Consider the following 26,720-nt stretch of genomic DNA (forward strand, 5'->3'; position numbering starts at 1 on the left):
AGTTATGGGAAGCACAATTAATTGTATTTTTTTTTATCACCCAGAAAACATTCCTCCCCAATTAACACTTTAAATTGCCTGAACAGCACCAGATCATCATGAGGAAATGTATTTTGAATTGTGTTCAATCAATATGGCGCATTAAAAGGAAAAGCAGATTTACCAAGCTCGCTGGAAACCCTAGGACAGGGCTTGGGAAACTCCAGGCCTCAGGTGTCTGATTGGTGTCACACTTTTGCCCCAACTAACACACCTGACTCCAATAATCAACTAATCACGATCTTCAGTTTAGAATGCAATTAGTTTTAATCAGCTGTGTTTGCTTGGGATTGAGAAAAAGTGTGACACTACTCCAGCTCAGGAGTCGCCCATCCCTGCCATAGGAACCTCAAGAGTAACTAATCCTGTGAACGGGTTTGGCAACTCAGGAGTCTACACTTCAACAGCAAAATTAGATAAAACGGAAGTTTATGCCCTAGCACTACACAGCTGATTCAAATAATCAGCTAAATCATCAAGCTTTGATTTAAGTGCCCTCGAACGGGTTACACTACACAGGCGCACCGATTTGTGTCAGGAATTGCGAAACTATTGGGGCTGTACATGCGAATAGTCATGAATCTGAGATTCCATTAAGTAGTGTAAAGTTTAGATCTAGGCCTAGCATGACAAAGCGCTATATTGTGGAACACAGTAAGGAACCACATTCATAGTAGGCCTTGTACGACATCATGATTGATTCAATATCCCCGTTTGGTCATTAGAATCAGGTCAGGCGTTATGTGCCTAGGAAGAATTCGTTACATTCTGTGGACTCAGCAATGAGCTGCGCTGTCTGAGAAAATCGTACTGCATTCTTAAAATTAGCATAGTAGGCGTGGCCATCCGGAAGAGGACGCAAATATGACCTATCCTAACAGCAGGATATTATGCTGGCACACGATGGCGGAAAAGTCATTTTTAAAATGCGTTTTTGGTTATTTTTAAGATTCCCTCATTACCATACGTGTGACGTCATCAGTTGTGCTGCTGACTCCTAGCGCAGTCCTCCAACACGTTGCAGGACAATGTAAACATGTAACGTTAGCTAGTAGGCGCCTAAATAGCTCCTGAAATTGTCTGTGTAACAGGGATGAGTTTTTGAATAGCATAGGTTTTTGTTTTTCCAGTAACGCAAACATGTTGGTATGGCGTATTCATTTTACTGCCCGTTGGTTTACATCGCTATTTTACTAGGCTTATCCCAAAATTGCTGGTTTTGATTCAGCCCGGTATAGTAACAAATCGAGATGGACTACTTGTTACAGGTGAAAATAGGCGCCCTCGTGGGTTTGTTTCTCCTGACCGTATTTTTCGGATTTATCCCTGCTCGGTTGAAGTGGTTCAGAGAAACCAGTGGGACAGGTACGTTTCAGTAGGCAGCCTATAAGTTATACACTAGTTGGCTAGTATCACGCTGGAACCCCATGCAATTCCACACTTGGGATGTGTTGAGCCAGATGGATGGCTCGTTGCTGAAGCTTCCGTTGCTTGGCGTCCTTTCCTTCAACCTAAACTATTCGGTTTCCCATCAACGAGGCATATCCGATATCTCTAAGAACAATACCTACGATTCGTGTTGAATGTGTCCTTCACTATCAAATAAGCGTTTTGATCCAGGGTGTACTATATCCCGCCTGTGTGGGCTGCTATGGCATTGGGGTCAATTTATAGGTCACGTGAGAGTAAACTACCAACTAATCTCCCACTTTTACAGACATGAGTAGGGAGACCTGTATAACGTGTTTTAAACGCTTTTTCTATAGCGAAGCACTCATTCAACCAGACACATCTTAAGTGTTGTTCCTAGATATATTGGATATGTATCTGTTGATGGAAACGTTATTTTGGTGAAACCGAATAGTTTAGGTTTGGTTGTTCATGGATGCCTGGGTAGTTGCGGGACGGAGAAAATTACATGCAAGTGTTGTTGCAATGCCTTCATAAACGTGATCAACATCTACTTGTTTGCCAAATCCAATCACGTGTTTGCTGTGAACTAGTGTTTATCTTTGTTTCTTCCTTTGGTTTATAACCGCCAAATGACAATTTATCAAATCAAAATGTGTTTGTCACACAATACTACAGGTACCTTACAGTGAAATGCTTACTTACAAGCCCTTAACCAACAATGCAGTTAAGAAAAATAAGTGGCAAGTATTTACTAAATAAACTGAAAAAAATAAATACATGAAAATAACAGATAAAGATCAACAAAACAACATTAACTAGGCTATATACGGTTTTATTGTTACATTTAGCTCAAAATTAAATTACTTCACCAATAGGTAGAGCAGCTTGCTATGGAGCGGGCAAGCTATGTACATGCATTTGACGGACTAGTGTAGGGTGTGAGATGCAAATTCAATTTCATGGGTGAGAAGAGCGCTGAGCATAAAGCGCTGGGCATCTTGTTCCTAGGACATGCATTATCTGAGTTAGGCCCACATAATTATACATATGGAGGAGCGGCTTCTATGAAGGAACTTTGAATGTCTTTGAACTTCAGAGAGTTGGCTTAACTAATGTTGCACCAGATCCAGCCCTTGATCATGACTCTGTTCCATTCCATTACACATAATTCCGCCTAGAGTTTGAGAGCTAGACCAGAGCTAGCTAGTTTGCTAACAGAGCGGCACCAGAATTAAAATAAAAACACATTTTGTCGTTAATAAATCCAATGTGAAACGCGATAAGTATACTATCCTTAACTAGCATTGAAAAAGTTAATCCATTATCTCATTAAAAATCTCCCTAATTTCTGAATCATGGTGTAAAGTCAGTAGCTACAGTAGACTATACTTTGGCGGGAGGGGGAAGGGCATGTAGCCTACAAACACACAAGATTTTCTGCTGGCAGGCAGGCCGACACAAATACATTTGGGTGACAGTGAGGGCTTTGCATAGGCACTTTTTTGTGGGACTGGAGAAATATGCTTGGAACTGATTCCTGCTTACAAGCAGCTCAAACAGGAAGTACCAGTGACACACTCAATACGTAAGTGGTCTGATGAAGCGGATGCTAAGCTACAGGACTGTTTTGATAGCAAAAACTGGAATATGTTCCATGATTCATCCGATAACATTGAGGAGTCAGTCATAGCCTTCATTAAAAAGTTTATTTACGACATCGTCCTCACAGGGACCGTAGGTACGTATCCCAGTCAGAAGCCATGGAATAAAGGCAACATCCACACTAAGCTAAAGTCTCGAGCTGATGCTTTCAAGGACCGGAACACAAATCGAGAAGCTTACAAGAAATCCTGCTATGGCCTCAGACGTACCATCAAACAGGCAAAGCATCAATACAGGACTAATATTGAATCTTACTACATCGGCTCTGATGCTCGTTGGATGTGGCAGGGCTTGAAAACTATTATGGACTACAAAGGGAAACTCAGCCACAAGCTGCCCAGTGACGCAAGCCTACCAGATGAGCTAAATACTTTCTATGCTCGCTTTGAGGCAAGCAACACTGAACCAAGCATGAGAACACCAGCTGTTCCGGACAACTTTGTGATCACATTTTCTGTAGCCGATGTGAGTAAGACATTTAAACAGGTCAGCGTTCACATGGCAGGATGGATTACCATGATGCGTACTTAGGATGTGCTGACCAGCATCTTCACTGACATTTTCAACCTTTCCCTGACCCAGTCTGTAATACCCATATGTTCCAAGCAGACCACCATAGTCTCTGTGCCCAAGAATTCAAGGTAACCTGCCTAAATGACTATGCCCCGTAGCACTGACGTTTGTAGCCATGAAGTGCTTTGAAAGGCTGGTCATGGCTTTCATCAACACCATCATCCCAGAAACCCTGGACCCACTCCAATTCCCATACTGCCCCAACAGATCCACAGATGACACAATCTCTATTGCAATCCACACTGCCCTTTCCCACCTGGACAAAAGGAACACCTATGTGAGAATGCTGTTTATTGACTACAGCTAAGCGTTCAACACCTATAGTGCCCTCCAAGCTCATCACTAAACTAAAGACCCTGGGACTGAACACCTACATCTGGATCCTGGACTTCCTGACGGCCCGCCCTCAGATGGTAAGGGTAGGCAATAACACATCTGCTACACTGACCCTCAAGACTGGGGCCCTCAGGGGTGCGTGCTTAGTCCAACCCTCACTCCTTGTTCACCCACGACTGCGTGGCCATGCATGACTCCAACACCATCATAAAGTTTGCCGACGCCACAACGGTGGTTGGCCTGATCACCAACGACAATGAAGCAGCAACCCAAGTGACAGATTGTTCTCTGCTCCCGCATGGCAAGTGGTACCGTAGCATCAAATCTGAGACCAAATGACTCCTTAACAACTTCTACCTCCAAGCCATAAGTCTACTCAATGGCTACCCAGATTATTTGCATTGAACCCCTTATTTTCTTATATATAACTACTTCTCAGGCAGAGTTCAGTGTGTCAAATCGGAGGGCCTGTTGTCTAGACCTCTTGCAGTCTCAACGGGGGTGCCACAGGGTTCAGTTCTCGGGCTGACTCTTTTCTCTGTATACATCAATGATGTCGCTCTTGCTGCTGGTGATTCGCTGATCCACCTCTACGCAGACGACACCATTCTGTATACTTCTGGCCTTCTGGCTGTATACTTTGGACACTATGTTAACACACCTCTAGATGAGCTTCAATGCCATACAACACTCCTTCCGTGGCCTCCAACTGCTCTTAAATGCAAGCAAAACTAAATGCATGCTCTTCAACCGATCGCTGCCCTCACCTGCCCGCCTGTCTAGCGTCACAACTCTGGACGGTTCTGACTTAGAATACGTGGACAACTACAAATACCTAGGTGTCTGGTTAGACTCAACTCTCCATCCAGGCTCACATTAAGCAACTCCAATCCAAAATGAAATCTAGAATTGGCTTCCTATTTCGCAACAAAGCCTCCTTCACTCATGCCGCCCAACATACCCTCGTAAAACTGACTATCCTACCGATCCTTGACTTCGGTGATGTCATTTACAAAATAGCCTCCAACACTCTACTCAGTAAATTGGATGAAGTCTGTCACAGTGCCATCCGTTTTGTCAACAAAGCCCCATATACTGCCCACCACTGCGACCTGTATGCTCTTGTTGGCTGGCCCTCGCTTCATATTCGTTGCCAAACCCACTGGCTCCAGGTCATCTTAAAGTCTTTGCTGGGTAAAGCCCCGCCTTATCTCAGCTCACTGCTCACCATAGCAGCACCCACCCTGTAGCACACGCTCCAGCAGGTGTATTTCACTGGTCACCCTCAAAGCCAATTCCTCCTTTGGCACTCCTTCCTTCCAGTTCTCTGCTGCCAATGACTGGACAAATTGCAAAAATCACTGAAGCTGGAGACTTACAGTGCCTTGCGAAAGTATTCGGCCCCCTTGAACTTTGCGACCTTTTGCCACATTTCAGGCTTCAAACATAAAGATATAAGACTGTATTTTTTTGTGAAGAATCAACACCAAGTGGGACACAATCATGAAGTGGAACGACATTTATTGGATATTTCAAACTTTTTTAACAAAACAAAAACTGAAAACCTGGGCGTGCAAAATTATTCAGCCCCCTTAAGTTAATACTTTGTAGTGCCACCTTTTGCTGTGATTACAGCTGTAAGTCGCTTGGGGTATGTCTCTCAGTTTTGCACATCGATAATTAAAAAGGCCTAAAAACAAGTGTTTCTTATTGGACAAGTTCAGGTAGGTCCCTCACAGTTTTAGCCCATTTGCCAAAGTTTGGTTTCCTGCTTTTTAACTTTCTCTTTAGGCCCAGTTTTCTCTGTATGTCACCTGCCAATATATATTATACAGTCGTGACCAAAGGGTTTGAGAATGACACAAATCTTAATTTTCACAAAGTGTGCTGCTTCAGTGTCTTTAGATATTTTTGTCAGATGTTACTATGGAATACTGAAGTATAATTACAGTGTCAAAGGCTTTTATTGACAATTACATGAAGTTGATGCAAAGAGTCAATATTTGCAGTGTTGACCCTTCTTTTTCAAGACCTCTGCAATCTGCCCTGGCATGCTGTCAATTAACCTCTGGGCCACATCCTGACTAATGGCAGCCCATTCTTGCATAATCAATTCTTGGAGTTGGTCAGAATTTGTGGGGTTTTGTTTGTCCACCCGCCTCCTTGAGGATTGACCACAAGTTCTCAATGGGATTAAGGTCTGGGGAGCTTCCTGGCCATGGACCCAAAATATTGATGTTTTGTTCCCCGAGCCACTTAGTTATCACTTGTGCCTTTTGGCAAGGTGCTCCATCATGCTGGAAAGGGCATTGTTCGTCACCAAACTGTTCCTGGATGGTTGGGAGAAGTTGCTCTCGGAGGATGTGTTGGTACCATTCTTTATTCATGGCTGTGTTCTTAGGTAAAATCGTGAGTGAGCCCACTACCTTGGCTGAGAAGCAACCCCACACACGAATGGTCTCAGGATGCTTTACTGTTGGCATGACACAGGACTGATGGTAGCGCTCACCTTGTCTTCTCCGGACAAGCTTTTATCCGGATGCCCCAAACAATCGGAAAGGGGATTCATCAGAGAAAATGACTTTACCCCAGTCCTCAGCAGTCCAATCACTGTACCTTTTGCAGAAAATCAGTCTGTCCCTGATGTTTTTCCTGGAGAGAAGTGGCTTCTTTGCTGCCCTTCTTGACACCAGGCCATCCTCCAAAAGTCTTCGCCTCACTGTGCGTGCAGATGCAATCACACCTGCCTGCTGCCATTCCTGAGCAAGCTCTGTACTGGTGGTGCCCCGATCCCGCAGCCGAATCAACTATAGGAGACGGTCCTGATGCTTGATGGACTTTCTTGGGTGCCCTGAAGCCGTCTTCACAACAATTGAACCGCTTTCCTTGAAGTTCTTGATGATCCGATAATGGTTGATGTAGGTGCAATCTTACTGGCAGCAATGTCTTGGCCCGTGAAGCCCTTTTTGTGCAAAGTAATGATGACGGCACGTGTTTCCTTGCAGATAACCATGATTGGTTAGAGGAAGAACAATGATTTCAAGCACCACCGTTTTGAAGCTTCCAGTATATTTTTTGAACTCAATCAGCATGTCAGAGTGATCTCCAGCCTTGTCCTCATCAACACTCACACCTGTGTTAACGAGAGAATCACTGACATGATGTCAGCTGGTCCTTTTGTGGCAGGGCTAAAATACAGTGGAAATGTTTTTGGGGGATTCAGTTCATTTTCATGGCAAAGAGGGACTTTGCAATTAATTGCAATTCATCTGATCACTCTTCATAACATTCTGGAGGGTATGCTAATTGCCATCATACAAACTGAGGCAGCAGACTTTGTGAAAATGTATATTTGTGTCATTCTCAAAACTTTTGGCCAAGACTGTACACTATGACTCAGGGCATACCTAAAACAATGAAGGACCATAACGTTTACTGTGATAAGAGACTGTTTAATGTGTGCCTAAATTGTATGGGCCATTCCTATCCCGTTCTCTCCTGGGGCGGCAGGTAGCCTAGTGGTTAGAGCATTGGACTTGTAACCGAAAGGTTGCAAGATTGAATCCCCGAGCTGACAAGGTAAAAATCTGTCCTTCTGCCCCTGAACAAGGTAGTTTACCCACTGTTCCTAGGCCGTCATTGAAAATAAGAATTTGTTCTTAACTGACTTGCCTAGTTTAATAAAGGTTAAACAAATTAATTTTAAGCCCGCTTTTGTTTTGCTATGGCTGATTTGCCGATGAGTCGTTTTCACTTCTGTCTTTGTGCAATGATTATCTCTGTTGCTTCTCTCTTGTCCTTTAAGCAGATGGTAACATTAGGAGCTATCATGGCCGTTTAATTTCAGCGCTCCCAGAATGTTTGATTGCACATCACTTCCCGTTTTTTTGTATCAATTAGTGGTATCTTTGTAAAGTGTCTCTTTTCTGACCAGTTTCACAGCTGATTTAGACCCATAAGAAAGATGAAATGATCAGTCATCAGATAATCACACATTATTCATATCATAGCTTATGTCACATTAACTGAAAGAAATGTATAGTTTCCTTGATTCACAACTTAAATTAATCAGACAACTTCTGTCAGGCAGGCATTAACCAATCCTTTGAATGGGTTAGGCAACTCCAGTGTCTGTACGTCAGCAGCAAAAGGTAGATAAGACAGAAGTAGAGCCTTTGTAAACGAAAAGTGTGTAATGTAGAGATCTATCGGTCTTTAGCTGAGTCCAGCCAACCGTTTGATACAGGATGCAGTGTTGAGTGTCACCTGCAACAAAATGAAGGGCACAATGGTAGATGGCATCCACATGTTTAACAGTAGTAGCAGCTGCTCTTTGGAAGAATATGTCGCCATAATCAAGAACAGATAATAAGGTTAGGATTGAAAAGGTCAACTGAATAATCTGCTTCCTACTGCTTAGAGAAAGGCACGATCTGTTTCTGTAGAAAAAGCCAACTTTGAATCTTAGCTTCTTAACCAGCTCGTCTGTTTTTTTAAACGTCAAATCCATATCAATCCGAATGCCTAAGTATTTATATGCAGGAGCACATCCGCTTGGAGAACCATCAAATGAGTGAACATATAGTTCATCTGAAAAATTATGAGAGTTTGTATTTCGTTTTGCCTGTATTAAGCACAAGTTTTAAATCCACAAGGGATTCCTGCATAGCTATAACATCTGACTAGTTTTGTCACAGCCAGATCAATAGTTGGGGCAATAGCATACATAATAGTTTCAGATTGACCAATGGTGTTTATATAAATAGTGAAGAGAACAGGTCCCAAAATCACCCCCTGTGGTACACCTTTATGCACTTCAAGAAATGTAGTCATGATGGCCTGACTTCTGTCACTAAGATAACCATGAAACGGCGTCAGAGCTCAGGCTCAACATATTCAATAAAATAGCATGATCAACAGTATGAAAAGCTTTTGGCAGGTCCACAAACAAAGCAGCACATTTCATTTTAGTGTCTAAAGCATTGACAAGATCATTAACAACTAAAATGGTTGCTGTAATAGTTTTATGCCCAGGCCATTTCTCAAATAAATAGCAAAGTTGTACATTTACAAAGGATTCAAGAATCTTAGACAAGGAATCCTTGAAATTTGATGATAATTATTAGATCACTACAATCCCCACCCTTATGGAGTGGCAGCACAAGAGCTGATTTCTATTTTTTTTTTGAATATTTCCTAAAAACAATGTTAAATAAAAAAACGACAATGTTGTTGAACCATCCTCAGTTTTCTCCTATCCCAGCCATTAAACTCTGTAACTGTTTTAAAGTCACCATGTTTAAAGTCAACATGGCCTCCTATGTTGAAATCCCTGAGCAGTTTCCTTCCTCTCCGGCAACTGAGTTAGGAAGGATTCCTGTATCTTTGTAGTGACTGGGTGTATTGATACACCACCCAAAGTGTAATTAATAACTTCACCATGCTAAAAGGGATATTCAATATCTGATTTTTATTTAAAAAAAATATATTTACTTTTTTTTAACCCATCTACAAATAGGTGCCCTTCTTTGCGAGGCATTGAATAACCTCCCTGGTCTTTTTGTATTTGAAATTCACAGCTTGAATGTGTGGGGTACAGAAATGAGACAGTCATTCAAAAATCATGACTGTCTATTATTGCACACTGTGAGTCCGTGCAACTTTTATGACTTGTAAGCACATTTTTACTCCTGAAGTTATTTATTTAGGCTTAACAAAGGGGTTGACTACTTATTGACTCAAGACATTTCAGCTTTTCGTTTTTTATGAATTTGTCAAAATAAAACATAATTCCACTTTGACATTATGGGATATTGTCAGTGACACAAAAACAAATCTAAATTTGTTCTATTTTAAATTCAGGCTGTAACAACAAAATGTGGGAAAAGTCATTAAACAGTAGCATTTTTTGATCATGCAGAAACCCATCGGGTGGTCCTGAGTTTCATCAGCTGTTTTGCCGGAGGCGTCTTCCTGGCTGCCTGTCTGTTGGACATCATCCCAGACTACCTGTCGGACATCAATGCTGAGCTGGACGCACGGAGGGTGGACGTAAGTGTCTTCTGTCTATCAGCAACATCACAAAGTGTCGTTGATGCCTGGCCACTCTCCCATCCCCTTTGTAAAATGACAAAAAGCTATATGATTATCCATGGCACAAACCAATGTATTAAGGGATAGTTACAACAGTTATACTTTAGTTCTACTGTATCTGTAAAACATGGGGAAATGTGCTAGTTAGTGTAGAAGTTATTAATCCACAGGTTCATTACCTGGTGATGTGTTAAGGACTACTTACTTTTATATATATATATCCCTAATCCTTGGCGTTTATTTAAACAGAACTCTTACTTTCGTTGTTTTCACCTCTCTCAAATAGACCAGCTTCCCCCTCCCAGAGTTCATCATGGCTGCAGGCTTCTTCACTGTGCTAATCGTGGAGAGGATTGCTCTGAACTGCAGACAAGATGCCATGCAAGGGTCAGACCAGGAGAGAGCACCTCTGATGCAGGCCAACGGGCACCGCCATGGGCACGGGCAGGGGAAAGCCTCGTCCACCAACCTGGAGGGTAGTGCCCATCATGTCCACATGGACCTCCAGGCCCACTCCTCCTTTCGCTCGTTCATGCTCTTTTTCTCGCTCTCCCTGCATTCTGTGTTCGAGGGCCTGGCCATCGGGCTGCAGACCACAGACTCAAAGGTAGGTGCTGGAGTGCGAGCTGCACTTAAATAGCACAATAAGTCCATTTGTTTTAGCTCGCCCGGGGCACATATTAAACCATTATGTTGGTCCTAAAAGGGAAATCTCTGCCCACCTGTGGCACTGGGTCAGCTAAAACAAATGCACCCATACATTTCAAATGCATGCCAATACTTTCCAAGTGTATCTTCAAATAGATTCCAATAATATTCAACTACTTCTTTCTTCAAATGAAAATACAATTTGTATTATTTATACTGAACAGAAATATAAACGCAACATGCAACAATTTCAAAGATTTGACTGATTTACAGTTTGTACAAGGACATCAGTCAATTGAAATAAATTGGATAAATCTATGGATTTCACATGACTGGGAATACAGATATGCATCTGTTGGTCACAGATGCCTTAAAAAATGAGTAGCGGCATGGATCAGAAAACCAGTCAGTATCTGGTGTGACCATCATTTTCTTTATGCAGCGCGACATCTCCTTCGCATAGAGTTTATCAGGCTGTTGATTGTGGCCTGTGGAATATTGTCCCTCCTCTTCAATGGCTATGCGAAGTTGCTGGATATTGGCAAGAACGATGATAGGAAACAGAGAGAGTCGGGGTAGCCTATAATTAATACATTTGAGACTGCCCATCCTTGCAATTTAAAAGGCTGTTCAATTTCAATTCTGCGTAATATAACAGCAGTTCATAAACAATACAATGGGAAAGTTGAAATGCTTCAGTTTGCTGCCATATGACTGGATTCACATTTGTCTCCAACGATTTAGAAGGTAAAATACAGTGCCTTGCGAAAGTATTCGGCCCCCTTGAACTTTGCGACCTTTTGCCACATTTCAGGCTTCAAACATAAAGATATAAAACTGTATTTTTTTGTGAAGAATCAACAACAAGTGGGACACAATCATGAAGTGGAACGACATTTATTGGATATTTCAAACTTCGTTAACAAATCAAAAACTGAAAAATTGGGCGTGCAAAATTATTCAGCCCCTTTACTTTCAGTGCAGCAAACTCTCTCCAGAAGTTCAGTTAGGATCTCTGAATGATCCAATGTTGACCTAAATGACTAATGATGGTAAATACAATCCACCTGTGTGTAATCAAGTCTCCGTATAAATGCACCTGCACTGTGATAGTCTCAGAGGTCCGTTAAAAGCGCAGAGAGCATCATGAAGAACAGGGAACACACCAGGCAGGTCCGAGATACTGTTGTGAAGAAGTTTAAAGCCGGATTTGGATACAAAAAAGATTTCCCAAGCTTTAAACATCCCAAGGAGCACTGTGCAAGCGATAATATTGAAATGGAAGGAGTATCAGACCACTGCAAATCTACCAAGACCTGGCCGTCCCTCTAAACTTTCAGCTCATACAAGGAGAAGACTGATCAGAGATGCAGCCAAGAGGCCCATGATCACTCTGGATGAACTGCAGAGATCTACAGCTGAGGTGGGCAACTCTGTCCATAGGACAACAATCAGTCGTATATTGCACAAATCTGGCCTTTATGGAAGAGTGGCAAGAAGAAAGCCATTTCTTAAAGATATCCATAAAAAGTGTTGTTTAAAGTTTGCCACAAGCCACCTGGGAGACACACCAAACATGTGGAAGAAGGGGCTCTGGTCAGATGAAACCAAAATTGAACTTTTTGGCAACAATGCAAAACGTTATGTTTGGCGTAAAAGCAACACAGCTCATCACCCTGAACACACCATCCCCACTGTCAAACATGGTGGTGGCAGCATCATGGTTTGGGCCTGCTTTTCTTCAGCAGGGACAGGGAAGATGGTTAAAATTGATGGGAAGATGGATGGAGCCAAATACAGGACCATTCTGGAAGAAAACCTGATGGAGTCTGCAAAAGACCTGAGACTGGGACGGAGATTTGTCTTCCAACAAGACAATGATCCAAAACATAAAGCAAAATCTACAATGGAATGGTAAAAAATAAACATATCCAGGTGTTAGAATGGCCAAGTCAAAGTCCAGACCTGAATCCAATCGAGAATCTGTGGAAAGAACTGAAAACTGCTGTTCACAAATGCTCTCCATCCAACCTCACTGAGCTCGAGCTGTTTTGCAAGGAAGAATGGGAAAAAAATTCAGTCTCTCGATGTGCAAAACTGATAGAGACATACCCCAAGCGACTTACAGCTGTAATCGCAGCAAAAGGTGGCGCTACAAAGTATTAACTTAAGGGGGCTGAATAATTTTGCACGCCCAATTTTTCATTTTTTGATTTGTTAAAAAAGTTTGAAATATCCAATAAATGTCGTTCCACTTCATGATTGTGTCCCACTTGGTGTTGCTTCTTCACAAAAAAATACAGTTTTATATCTTTATGTTTGAAGCCTGAAATGTGGCAAAAGGTCGCAAAGTTCAATGGGGCCGAATACTTTCGCAAGGCACTGTATATCTAAAACACCTGCCATATTTAGAATTCCCAAATAAGTTACTCATTTACTTAGCTCTCGTCAAGTTGTAAATTACAGTGCGGGGAGTATGGTGTTATTTCTATTTGGGGGGGGGGGGGGGATAAAGTAGATATTTCTAACCCGTGCTTTTCATGTGATGTGCTCTTCGACTTTATCTTCACAGACCGTTCTCCTTTTCACTGTATTGTCCTTTGTTGGTATTCAGGGCAGTCTCTTTCCATCACAAAAGCACAGTGAAGGTTGTTGCTGTGCTTAGAAGGGGAAAGCCCTAGGACAACTCTTTCCAATCACCCATAGTGTCAGGAGGTTTAGAGTTTCTTGTTCATTTATACAATGTAGAGAGACAGCGGGAAGTGAGAGACATGCCTTATTTCCATGCACTTTGGCTCACATCCTCAGTATAACATCGCTCACACAGCATGCACCATGTCAGCGGATTCTAATGGCAAAAGGTTCTGAGATATTTTACCAAAAGTCAATACACTATAAAGACATGCAAGTTTCTGACACATTGATTGACGTGAGCACTCACTGTGGTAGAAAGAAGAGGAGTGGGAAAGACAGGAATGTAACTTTTAACTGGTAAAGGGACATTACATTCAAATCAAAAGTTGTCACATGTTTTCAGATCTCAAACATAGTCTGATGTCATGTCCACATCCTATGTAATTGGTTGTGTAGATCCAGCTATAGCCTCAACCCCAAATAAATGGAAAAGAGCAGCACAGGGAATCTGGAAATTATCTTTTTTCCATTTATTTGGGATTGTGGACTATAGAAGGGTCGTATTCATTTCTACACACCGTAGCAAAAATATTTTGCATTGTAGCAAAAAACTAAATATAGCGAAAGCAAAAAACTAAATATAGCGAAAGCAAAAACAAGTGTTTCTTATTGGACAAATTCAGGTAGGTCCCTCCCTGTTTTGGCCCGTTTGTTTCGTAGTGAATACGACCCTGGATCTACAAAACAGATGGCCTGGTACGCAAACTTAATTTGATATTAGACTACTTTGAGGTCTGAAAACATCTGACTACTTTGGAGTATAATGTGCTTTTTAAACAGCTTTCCCTGGTTGATCAAATACCCTTATCTGGCTTGAAGTGACAGATCTATTTAGGCTAACCTGTTAATAGACTTTTCAAAGAATTATAAATGAGAGATGTGTAATTTATATACCAGTCATTTCTACAACTTGTGTTGATCTTATACAGCTGTCTTCATCTTACTGCGATGATGAAAGAGAAAGGATGTAGGAGAGGAATTTAACCTCTAATCTCGTTTTCTCTCCATCCTATCCAGGTATTAGAGATCTGCATCGCCATTGTGGTTCACAAAAGCATCATCGTGTTCAGCCTGTCGGTGAAGCTGGTGCAGAGCGCGGTCCCGCCCATGTGGGTTGCGGCCTACGTGGGCGTCTTCGCCATGATGTCTCCGCTGGGCATCGGAGTGGGCATCGGGGTTATCGAGGCTCAGCTGGCGGCAGGCGCTCTGATCCAGGCCATCCTGGAGGGGCTGGCGGCCGGGACCTTTATTTACATCACCTTCATGGAGATCCTGCCTCACGAGCTGAACTCCCCGGAGAACCAGCTGCTCAAGGTGCTCTTCATCCTGTTGGGCTTCAGCGTCATGGCGGGCCTCACCTTCCTGAGCTGAGAGGACGTCACCCACTGGAGCAACTGACCTTGCAGGAATATGGGTGTGGCTCATATGAATCACGGGACTTGATGTTCTGTACTAGGGTCGCCATAATGGGAGATGTCTCAGGGAGAAGGGAAACATAAAAACGGTCCCGTTTTACTGCAGGGTTGATGCAGGGGAGATTACAGTGCCCGTGTCTGGCTGTGCCACTTTTATTTGAGGGTCACAGCTGTCCTTACTCAGTATTTTTGTTTTTAAGGGTGATTGACACTCATTGGTATTTTTTATCCTGCTTTTAGCATATATTTTAATTTCACAGCCAAGGATGGTAAGACAGTTGTTTTTTTATTTAAGAACTTTTAATGATTTCAAATAGATTATATTTAGTTAAGTAATACCTTTTAATTTGGTTGTTTTAGCACTGGAAAAATAATAAGCACACAGAATGTGGCAATATTAGTTGTTTATCCTTTGGCATACATACCAGTGGTTATCTTAAAAAAAAAAAAAGTATATTTTCTTTTAACAATCGCTGTTTGTAACATTTTTCACATAACTGAAGATCACTGAAAAAAGTGCTGTTCATACTGACATCATGATTGCCTGGTCCCTTTGGCAAATTACAGGTGTGGCAAGGAGTGGAATGTTAGCTAAAAAGACTTGTATCCAGACTAACATGATATCTCTTAATAGTCAAATGAATCCGTCACATCAATATCTCATTATGTATACAGGTTAAAATGTCAATTGCATCATGTTTACACTTTTGGATGTGTGCCCACAGTTAAGTTGTGAGCCTCCACAGTTAAATTGAAGTATTAAATGTTTTATCGCCATTGTGGAACTAATTGTTTTCACCTTGGGAACTATACCATGCCTTACAAATAAAGATTGTTTTATTGTCACACAGTGGATAGATGCAGTGAAATGTGTTTTACAGGGTCAGCCATAGTAGTACGGTGCCCCTGGAGCAAATTTGGGTTAAGTGCCTTGCTTAAGGGCACAGTAACAGATTATTTTTTTATAAGACAAACCATTGTGACCAACATGTTAAAGAGAGATTGTTATTTTAACATGTGCTGAAGTTGAACTTCTTAACCTGTGTTTTCCTGACTCGGTTCCTCGTTGTGTTGATAGTTTCCCTACCCCAGCCATGAGTCATGTTTCTGTTGTGTAATCAAAGTTTCAAATTTATAACAACACTATCTCAAGTGGCGCTCAGCTTCCTCTTACTCCTCCATTCTCCTCTCTGACACTGTTGCAGTAAAATAATGATTAAACAAGTTGGCTATGATTTGTTTAAAGTGTGTGTGTCTATTGTGTATGCTTTTGCAATATGCACTCTCATCACGATTACCAAGAGAAGCATGGGGTTTTATTTTTAGGAGGTGGGTAGGCTGCAAGGGTTGATATTGTGATGTTCTGCCTGTAACTTGTGTCCTGAAATGACTGTGGATGGTCTGACTTTAATTGGGCTGTCTGTAAACTCAGTGTCCCCAAACCTATGTACTAGATGTAAACTAGTGTAAACTAAAAAAGAAACGTCCTCTCACGGTCAACTGCGTTTATTTTCAGCAAACTTAATGTGTAAATTTTTGTATGAAAATAAGATTCAACAACTGAGACAAACTGAACAAGTTCCACAGACATGTGACTAACAGAAGTGGAGTAATATGTCCCTGAACAAAGGGGGGTCAAAATAAAAACTAACAGTCAGTATCTGGTGTGGCCACCAGATGCATTAAGTACTGCAGTGCATCTCCTCCTCATGGTCTGCACCAGATTTGGCAGTTTTTGCTGTGAGATGTTACCCCACTCTTCCACTAAGGCACCTGAAAGTTCCCGGACATTTCTGGGGGGAATGGCCCTAGCCCTCACCCTTCGATCCAACAGGTCCGAGACGTGCTCAATGGGATTGAGATGCGGGCTCTACGCTGGCCATGGCAGAGCACTGACATTCCTGTCTAGCAGGAAATCACGCACAGAACAAGAAGTATGGCTGGTGGCATTGTCATGATGGAGGGTCATATCAGGATGAGCCTGCAGAGGGAGGAGGATGTCTTCCCTGTAACGTACAGCGTTGAGATTGCCTGCAATGACAACAAGCTCAGTCCGATGATGTTGTGACACACTGCCCTAGACCATGACGGACCTTCTCCAGAGTACAGGCCTCAGTGTAACGCTCATTTCTTCGACAATAAACGCGAATCCGACCATCACCCCTGGAGAGACAAAACCACGACTCGTCAGTGAAGAGCACTTTTTGCCAGTCCTGTCTGGTCCAGAAGGCGGTGGGTTTGTGCCCATAGGTGACGTTGTTGCCGGTGATGTCTGGTGAGGACCTGCCTTACAACAGGCCTACAAGCCCTCAGTCCTGCCTCTCTCCGCCTATTGCTGACAGTCTGAGCACTGATGGAGGGAGTGTGCGTTCCTTGTGTAACTCGGGCAGTTGTTGTTGCCATCCTGTACCTGTCCCGCATGTGTGATGTTTGGATGTACCGATCATGTGCAGGTGTTGTTACACGTGGTCTGCCACTGCAAGGATGATCAGCTGTCCGTCCTGTCTCCCTGTAGCGCTGTCTTAGGCATCTCACAGTACGGACATTGCAATTTATTGCCCTGGCCACATCTTCAGTCCTCATGCCTCCTTGCAGCATGCCTAAGGCATGTTCACGGAGATGAGCAGGGACCCTGGGCATGTTTCTTTTGGTGTTTTTCAGTAGAAAGGCCTCTTTAGTGTCCTAAGTTTTCATAACTGTGACCTTAATAGCCTACCGTCTGTAAGCTGTTAGTGTCTTAATGACCGTTCCACAGGTGCATGTTCATTAATTGTTTATGGTTCATTGAACAAGCATGGGAAACAGTGTTTAAACCCTTTACAACGAAGATCTGTGAAGTTATTTGGATTTTTACTAATTATCTTTGAAAGACAGGGTCCTGAAAAGGGCCTTTTATGAGTTTAGTTTCGTAGGTAGGTCTAGTGTAGAACAGGAGGCTGGTGGTACCTTAATTGGGGAGAACGGGCTTGTGGTAATGGCTGGTGTGGAATAGTATCCAACACATGGTTTTCATGTGTTTGATGCCATTCCATTTGCTCTATTCCAGCCATTATTATGAGCCGTTCTCCCCTCAGCAGCCTCCTGTGCAGTGTAGCTACACATTGTTACATTACCTACAATTGAAGCAGTTTGTGGGATGAATAATTTAAAGGGTTTGCAAACAGATGTGACATTTTGATAATAGTAATAAAACAATGCGAATAACTGCGTGATAAAATGGTAATCTTGGGTAAGGAGGTTGAGTTTGTTTACAGATCGCATGCATATACAATTTTAAATGTGTAATTAGACTACACAATTCACAAACAGGTGTAAGTTAAGTACTATATAACAGTGTAACTGTAGTTACATTAGACCTGCCTGTCTGTGCTTACAACTACAATGTCTTCTGATTGGATTTTTTCTCTATAGTGTAATTTCTAGTGGAGCATTAGCCATAATTTCAATGAGTTGATTAAAAGTATTGGGTTTATTACTGTGCCATTTGTGCCACTAGGTGGGAGTATTGGTTACTGATATGTCCACACTGCATCTCCATCTTTTGGCTGTTGACTTGTACTGCAGAAGCAGAGAGCCTGGGCGTCACCATGCCATGCCTACTCACCCGCAAACATTCCATGACCATAACATTGTCACTTGCTTTCTTCTTAACTGTCTTTGAACTTTTCAAATCAAATTTATTTATATAGACCTTCGTACATCAGCTGATACCTCAAAATGCTGTACAGAAACCCAGCCTAAAACTCCAAACAGCAAGCAATGCAGGTGTTGAAGCACGTTGGCTAGGAAAAACTCCCTAGAAAGGCCAAAACCTAGGAAGAAACCTAGAGAGGAACCAGGCTATGAGGGGTGGCCAGTCCTCTTCTGACTGTGCTGGGTGGAGATTATAACAGAACATGGCCAAGATGTTCAAATGTTCATAAATTACCAGCATGGTCAAATAATAGGTCTGGGACAGGTAGCACGTCCGATGAACAGGTCAGGTTTCCATAGCCACAGGCAGAACAGTTGAAACTGGAGCAGCAGCACGGCCAGGTGGACTGGGGACAGTAGTCCTGAGGCATGGTCCTAGGGCTCAGGTCCTCCGAGAGAGAGAAAGAAAGAGGAAGAGATAATTAGAGAGCATACTTAAATTCACACAGGACACCGGATAAGACAGGAGAAGTACTCCAGATATAACAAACTGACCCTAGCCCCCTGACACATAAACTACTGCAGCATAAATACTGGAGGCTGAGACAGGAGGGGTCAGGAGATACTGTGGCCCCATCCGATGATACCCCGGACAGGGCCAAACAGGAAGGATATAACCCCACCCACTTTGCCAAAGCACAGCCCCCACACCACTAGAGGGATATCTTCAACCACCAATTTACCATCCTGAGACAAGGCTGAGTATAGCCCACAACTTTTGGTGCCAACATGGCATCTGTGACAGTTCCCTACTCCTTAAAACAAAGTTGCCAAATTATGTATGGCCTGAGTAGTTTTTCTTCGGATTAATGTAATTCTTATTTAATGTCTGAACTTGACCTCAATCCTTTCCCCCCTGTACATCTCACGTGTCATTGACAGGCCGTCATCAATATTTTTGGAAGATGATTATGGGCCGGTTTTGATTAAAACCGTTTATTCACTAAACCCTAAACCTCAACTGAATTATGTGGAAATTGACTAAGTTTGAGGTGACTAAACTGCTTGGAGTAACCCTGGATTGTAAACTGTCATGGTCAAAACATGTTGATACAACAGTAGCTAAGATGGGGAGAAGTCTGTCCATAATAAAGCGATCTTCTGCCTTCTTAACAACACTATCAACAAGGCAGGTCCTACAAGCCCTAGTTTTGCCACATCTGGACTACTGTTCAGTCGTGTGGTAAGGTGCCACAAAGAGAGACTTAGGAAAATTACAATTAACTCAGAATAGGGCAGCACGGCTACAATTGGCTCAGAACAGGGCAGCACCGCTGGCCCTTAAATGTACACGGAGAGCTAACATTAACGATATGCATGTCAATCTCTCATGGCTCAAAGTGGAGGAGAGATTGACTTCATCACTACTTGTTTTTATAAGCACTGTTGACAAGCTGAATGTACCGAGCTGTCTGTTTAAACTACTAGCACACAGCTTGGGCACCCATTCATACCCCACAAGACATGTCACCAGAGGTCTCTTCACAGTCCCCAAGTCCAGAACAGACTATGGGAGGCTTACAATACTACATAGAGCCATGACCACATGGAACTCTATTCCAACTGATGCAAGCAGTAGAAACAGATCATTAAAAATATATAAAAATACATCTTGTGGAAGAGTAGCTGCTGCCTTCACAGCTGCTAATGGGGATCCCTAATCAATTCAAATCTGTGTCTGGGAAACCGACCCATTATGTGAACAAACAATATAGATCTTAGGCCATATAGCTCCTGAGAGTATGTACAAGCTGCTTAAGACCCTGTGATTAAATGTGTTGGCATTTTGATTTTTTCTCTAAATGTATATACTACAATGATAAGTGCTAAAACATTCCAGTCTCTTTCAAACACGAGTAATGAAATTAACCCCTGGCCTGAACCTGCTCCTTTCTTTACTCTGTTACAAAGTGGTGGCTGATTCTTTATATGGTTTCTTAATGCATAGTCTGACTTATTGTCTTCATGACATTCCTGGTCCCCTTCACAGTTATTTTCTCTATACTATACCAGAGGTGAAAACATCCCCAGCCATAGCTGTTCCCGATATCATTGACAGGCACATTGTTGGCCCTACAGTTTGTTTGAGGGACAAAAACGGTGACGATTCATGAGAAGCCACTAATGAGGCGAGCTAACACAGAGACAATGGTGATGAGTACAACGGACCTGCCAGGCCTAGAAGAGGTTTCCGAGGGGCCCGGACCACAGCGTTGTCTCAGCTCAGCAGAGCAGCAGGGCATCTGGTGTGGGATGGACGCTGACTAACGCCATTCACCCACAGCTCATTAACCCTCCACCTCTTGTTCAGCTTTGGGTCTCTCCACAGAAGAGAGGAGGGTGAAGAGAAATCTCTCTCTCACACAAACCCACATTCACACCCACCATAACACACACTTTTGAAGCAATACCCAGAATGAGCCGTACAATTGTGGCTAAAGAGCCATACATATTTCCCCTCAGATGCCCTCTACTGTACCTGCCCGCCTCTGAGTTTTTAACTAATGGGAGGTGAATGGAGAAACTCATTGTTCATCAATTACAGTTGACCTCTCATCTGTCTAACATCAGTTTAGGAGCTTTGCTGTTACATTGAGTGCTTTTCCCGGCGAAGCGGTCATCTTGTTAGCAACATTAGTACCAGGAAAAGGTCATTGTGGAGAGTGAAAGTGATTTTTGATTACTGTAGGTGTAAATTATGTCACAGCACAAATAGGGATTAACACTCAACCTAAGAAAGGCAAAGCCATAAAAAATAAATGATTGGAATGTACATGGTGTAGTTAAAAATAATGCCTATCTTCCTTCGTGCACCATTAACCTTGATTTGAGATTGTACTTTATGTTCTGAATGCTGATTATATGTGCAGCCTTGGTAGTTGTAGTGCAAGATGCAGATGATTAAATTCCGAACCTGCCTGGTTACTAAATGGATCTCAGAGAGAGGACTATTAGCATTACTCACAGGCAGGGCTGGGCGGTATACCGTATTTTACCATATATCGGTGTTGATGCACGGACTGGTTTGGGGTTTTACTTTACCTTCTATAGCGGTATATGAACGTTTGGTTTGTTAAATGTGATACACCGTGTGTAACCTCCATTTTGCAGACCTAGCCCTGCCCCCTGTCATTCATTCAAGGAGCACATTTGTTGTTCCTCAACCATGAGACAATTGCGCTCAGTCTGCATGGTCAATGCAGCACATGCGACAATGTTGATGAAAACTATGCTGTTTTCACTTTGCTTATTAATATAAATCCACTAGCATTCCATAATGAATAAACTATTCGTTTTTGTTTCTTACATCTGCAAACAGCTAGTATGTGTTTTCTTAGCAAGTTAGGTCTAAGTCTTGTTAGCTGCTAATCGCTACTGCTAATCGACAGCTAGATAATAAATTAGTCAGAGCGAGCTTAATTAGCTATACAGCATGATAATACCAGTGATGATGTAGACCTAAATCAGCATGTTGTTTGTTCAACAGTATCTTCTAAATCAAAGAGAACTATGTAAAGAAAGAATATGTTAGCTACATTAAGTAGTTAAAGAGAAAACATTAAATGTAGCCAAAGATTATAGGGTCCCCTATGAAACACTTATCAACACTTTGGTTCCTGCCCTGTCACAATAACTCCTCCCTGGTATTTTCATTCATTGTCATGTCAAACAACACTGTATTCAAAGTGTATTCAAAGTGTACACTGTATTCACTGTATTCAAACTATAAATTAGAATAATAATTATATTTCCATGATTCCAACTGTTTAGTCAAATCAAAATTGCAACATTGGATAAAAAACAAGGCCTAGATTGTTTGCCCGTATCGTGCAGCCCCACGTGGAAGTGTGGAAATTATTTTAAATGAGTGCAGTAAATGCAGAAATTGATAAAAAAAATATTTGGGGTTGAAGTGAACAGTATAAAACAATCAGAATGGAGAAAGACCAATTGAAATCACTTAGAATGGGGGCCACCTGGGTGGCACAGCGGTCTAAGGCACTGCATTATTATACACCCGGGTTCAATCCCAGGCTGTGTCATAACCGGCCGTGACCAGGCGGTGCACAATTGGCCCAGCATCATCCGGGTAAGAGGAGGGTTTGGCCGGGGGGACTCCCTGTGGTGAGCCAGGTGTCTGCAGGCTGACTCTGGTCGTCAGGTTCAATAGTGTTTCCTCTGACACATTGGTGCAGGCGGGTGTTAAGGAGCGTGGTTTGGCGGGTCTTGTTTCGGAGGATGCATGACTTGACCTTTGCCGAGCCCGTTGCAGAGTTACATCGATGAGACAAGATTGAAATTGGATATCACCAAATTGGGGAGAAAAAGGTTTTGTAAAAAATAAAGAAGAAATCACTTACAATGTATGTGTTGCCACCCTATTTTTATTATTCAGAAATATAAAATACAGCCAAATAACATCATACCATCCAATTTTCTTAAAATACAGTGCTATGATATGTTGGCCATTATCGCACAGCACTACTCACAAGTCACTACCATCAGCTGTGACTTGGTTAATATGGTTGGAGTAGTTTGAAGTTACTCTCTCGTGGATACCTAATCCATCATCTTTTTCCAAAACAAAAACCGTTTTCAAGCAGGGAATGTGTTGTTGGGAATGTGCAGGGTGAACTAAGGGATTTGTAGTTCAGTCACTGTGGTTCCATCCCAATAATATCTCCATCCTCCTGAAGTGGTCACTCGTTCAGAACTCATTAGTAATTTTCTTTACAATCCATGAAGGGATGTGAACAAGTGCACACATTGGGAGAAAGTTTATGGTGGTCTGCCGTCATATTGTTAGTCAACTCTGGTGAGAATGCTGTTCATCGACTACAGCTCAGCATTTAACACCATAGTACCCTCCAAACTCGTCATCAAGCTCGAGACCCTGGGTCTCGACCCCGCCCTGTGCAACTGGGTACTGGACTTCCTGACGGGCCGACCCCCAGGTGGGGAGGGTAGGTAACAACATCTCCACCCCGCTGATCCTCAACACTGGGGCCCCACAAGGGTGCATTCTGAGCCCTCTCCTGTACTCCCTGTTCACCCACGACTGCGTGGCCACGCACGCCTCCAACTCAATCATCAAGTTTGCGGACGACACAACAGTGGTAGGCTTGATTACCAACAACGACGAAACGACCTACAGGGAGGAGGTGAGTGCCCTCGGAGTGTGGTGTCAGGAAAATAACCTCACACTCAACGTCAACAAAACTAAGGAGATGATTATCCATTATCCCTATCCACATCGATGGAACAGTAGTGGAGAGGGTAGTACGTTTTAAGTTCCTCGGCGTGCACATCACAGACAAACTGAATTGGTCCACCCACACAGACAGCATCGTGAAGAAGGCGCAGCAGCGCCTCTTCAACCTCAGGAGGCTGAAGAAATTCGGCTTGTCACCAAAAGCACTCACAAACTTCTACAGATGCACAATCGAGAGCATCCTGTCGGGCTGTATGACCGCCTGGTACAGCAACTGCTCCGCCCACAGCCGTAAGGCTCTCCAGAGGGTAGTGAGGTCTGCACAACGCATCACCGGGGGCAAACTACCTGCCCTCCAGGACACCTACACCACCCGATGTCACAGGAAGGCCATAAAGATCATCAAGGACAACAACCACCCGAGCCACTGCCTGTTCACCCCGCTATCATCCCCCGTTCGTTATTGTTAAACTCACTAACTGCACCTGCTTCTTGACTCCCTGTGTCTATGTTGCAGAATGCTACCTCTACAAATGGATACAGAAGTTAACCAAGACATCTCCCAGATGGTCAGCGAACAGGGACACTTACTTTGTCAACACCATGACCAGCTGGCTCATTTGAGGACGGCTATGGATGAGGTTCTCGGTGTTTTTCAACAAGTCGACATTAATCAAGGGGCGTTATCTCCAAACAACGGAAGATTCTTTACCACAAGTCAACCCAGCGAGCCAGTACCGCAGCCCATCCAGCGGTCCGTCCTGGTCAGCGTTGCTCGATTGTCCCTCCCAGACAAATATGATGGGACTCAACAGATGGGAACCCCTACCACTGAGAGGTCCAAGGTTGCCACGGATATTTCTCTGCAGACTGGATGGGTGTTGGGGTGGGCCACGGCCATCTAGGAGAAAGGAGAAGAAGAGCTGGGTTCCTATGAGGGGTTCATGGCTCTGTTCAGGGAGGTCTTCGACCATCCACCAGAGGGCAGAGAGGGGGGAGAGCGCCTACTCCAACTATGGCAGGATGGCCTGACTACGGTGGAGTACGCGCTCACCTTTCGGACAGTGGTAGCATCCAGCAGAACGCACTCTGTTCAGAAGAGGATTGCGTGAAGAGGTCCAGATTGAGTTGGCGTGCCGAGACGACAACCTATCCTTGGATGGCCACATTGCGATGACCATCTGTTACGGATAACCTTCTTTGGGAGCGTCGGTACCCCCATCGCCTGAACCCATGGAAGTGGGGGACACACGTCTCTCCGTGGCTGAGCGACACCGTCATAGACAGCTGGGGCTTTGCCCTTATTGCAGACAGGAGGGGCACCAGCTTTAATAGTGTCCGGGTACATTCTAAATGGGATTCCACGGGGGCAGAGGGACAGCCATGTGATCATCCGTCTCCTGGATTAGGCGTAAGTATTTCATCATCACTTTCCGCCAAACCTTTCCTAGTAACGATTTCACTGGCTGGCTGTCCTTCATGTTTTGTTTCTACAGCTCTAGTGGACTCCGGTGCTGTGGGAAATTTTATTGACCAGGCCCTTGCCTCCTCCCTTAACATTACCTCATACCCGCTACCCTCACTTTATCCTGTTCAAGCACTGGAAAGTCAACCACTGGGATCCGGGACAATCACACACAGCACCACTCACTCTCACTGTGGAATCCATACATCAAGAAACTCTTACTTTCTTCATCATCAGTGCACCCGTACACAAGATCATCATTCTATGCCTTCTCATGAAATTCACTGACTGGGTATCCGAATGCCGGAAGACCTGCTTACCCTTTCCCTGTGGTTCCACGTCGGTTGAGAGTCCTGTGGATGTCCTTCAGCCCAACAATAACGTCTCCGATCGTGGACCCCAATTAACATCACTTGTATGGAAGGCTTTCATGGAGAAGCTGGGCGCCATTGTCAGCCTCACTTCCAGGTACCCGGCCTCAATCTAATGGGCAGGTGGAGAGGATGAACCAGGAGCTGGGGAGGTTTCTGAGGAGCCACTGCCAGGACCGGGAGGGGTAGTGGGCGAGATTTCTTCCTTGGGCTGAATATGCCCAGAATTCATTGCGACACTCCTCCACCAGACTAACTCCCTTCCAGAGTGTTTTGGGTTATGAGCCAGCCCTGGCTCAATGGTCTCCGATACCAGACCGAAGCTCCTGCGGTGATCGAGTGGTTCAGATGCGCAGAAGAGGTATGGAACCATGCCCACGTGAGACTCTAGCACGCCGTCCTACATCAGAAAGAGCAGGCAGAATGCCCCCGCAGTGAGACTCCCGTGTTCCATCTGGTGATCGTGTCTGACTCTCCACCAGGAACCATGCGCTCCGCCTGCCCTTAAAGAAGCTGAGTCCTTAATTCGTAGGTCAACAAAGTAATTTACAGATTACAACTCCCCACTCACCATCTTTTCATGGTTCCTGGTCCCCTGGCTGATGCCGTCCCCCACGACACCCCTCAGCCGTCCTTGGACATCAATGGAAGCCTCGCCTATGCCGTCAGATTATTCCTGGACTCCCGACGTCGTGGGGTTTGGCTCCAGTACCTGGTGGACTGGGAGGGGTATGGTCCAGAGGAGCGGTGTTGGGTTCCGGTAGACGACGTTCTAGATCACAACATCATCTGAGATTTCCACCTTTGTTGACCATCCCTTTCCTCGCTCTTGGGGCCGTCCTCCTTATCACCCATCTTTACACACACCTGGCAACCATTATTACGCCTGCTTCCTGACTCCTTGCATCTACATTACAGTCACAGGGTTGACGCTTATATCAATACATTTTCAGTCAATAAAGATGAGGCTCACAGACAGAAAAACACATGTCTCTCTCTATATTCTCTAATCCCATCTCTCTCTTTCTCTCTCCTTCTCTTGGCCCCCCTCTGTCTCTTTCTCTCTCTACTTCTTCTCTCTCTCTCCCCCTTCTTTCCCCCTCTTT

The 26,720-nt window shown here is 43.6% G+C and overlaps 1 protein-coding gene across 1 annotated transcript; it reads left to right on the forward strand.

Annotated features, from left to right (window-relative positions):
• Positions 1 to 883: 883 nt before the first annotated feature.
• Positions 884 to 16,108, forward strand: LOC110526155 (zinc transporter ZIP1). The gene is made up of 4 exons (XM_021606804.3): positions 884 to 1,404; positions 9,944 to 10,074; positions 10,403 to 10,723; positions 14,476 to 16,108. Exons 1-4 carry the CDS (start codon positions 1,290 to 1,292, stop codon positions 14,827 to 14,829), a joined length of 921 nt encoding a protein of 306 aa, XP_021462479.1. The 5' UTR covers positions 884 to 1,289; the 3' UTR covers positions 14,830 to 16,108.
• The last annotated feature ends 10,612 nt before the right edge of the window (positions 16,109 to 26,720 follow it).

This window comes from Oncorhynchus mykiss, chromosome 6, assembly GCF_057628025.1.
Source record: "Oncorhynchus mykiss isolate SJ-2025 chromosome 6, ASM5762802v1, whole genome shotgun sequence".
Lineage (NCBI taxonomy): Eukaryota > Metazoa > Chordata > Actinopteri > Salmoniformes > Salmonidae > Oncorhynchus > Oncorhynchus mykiss.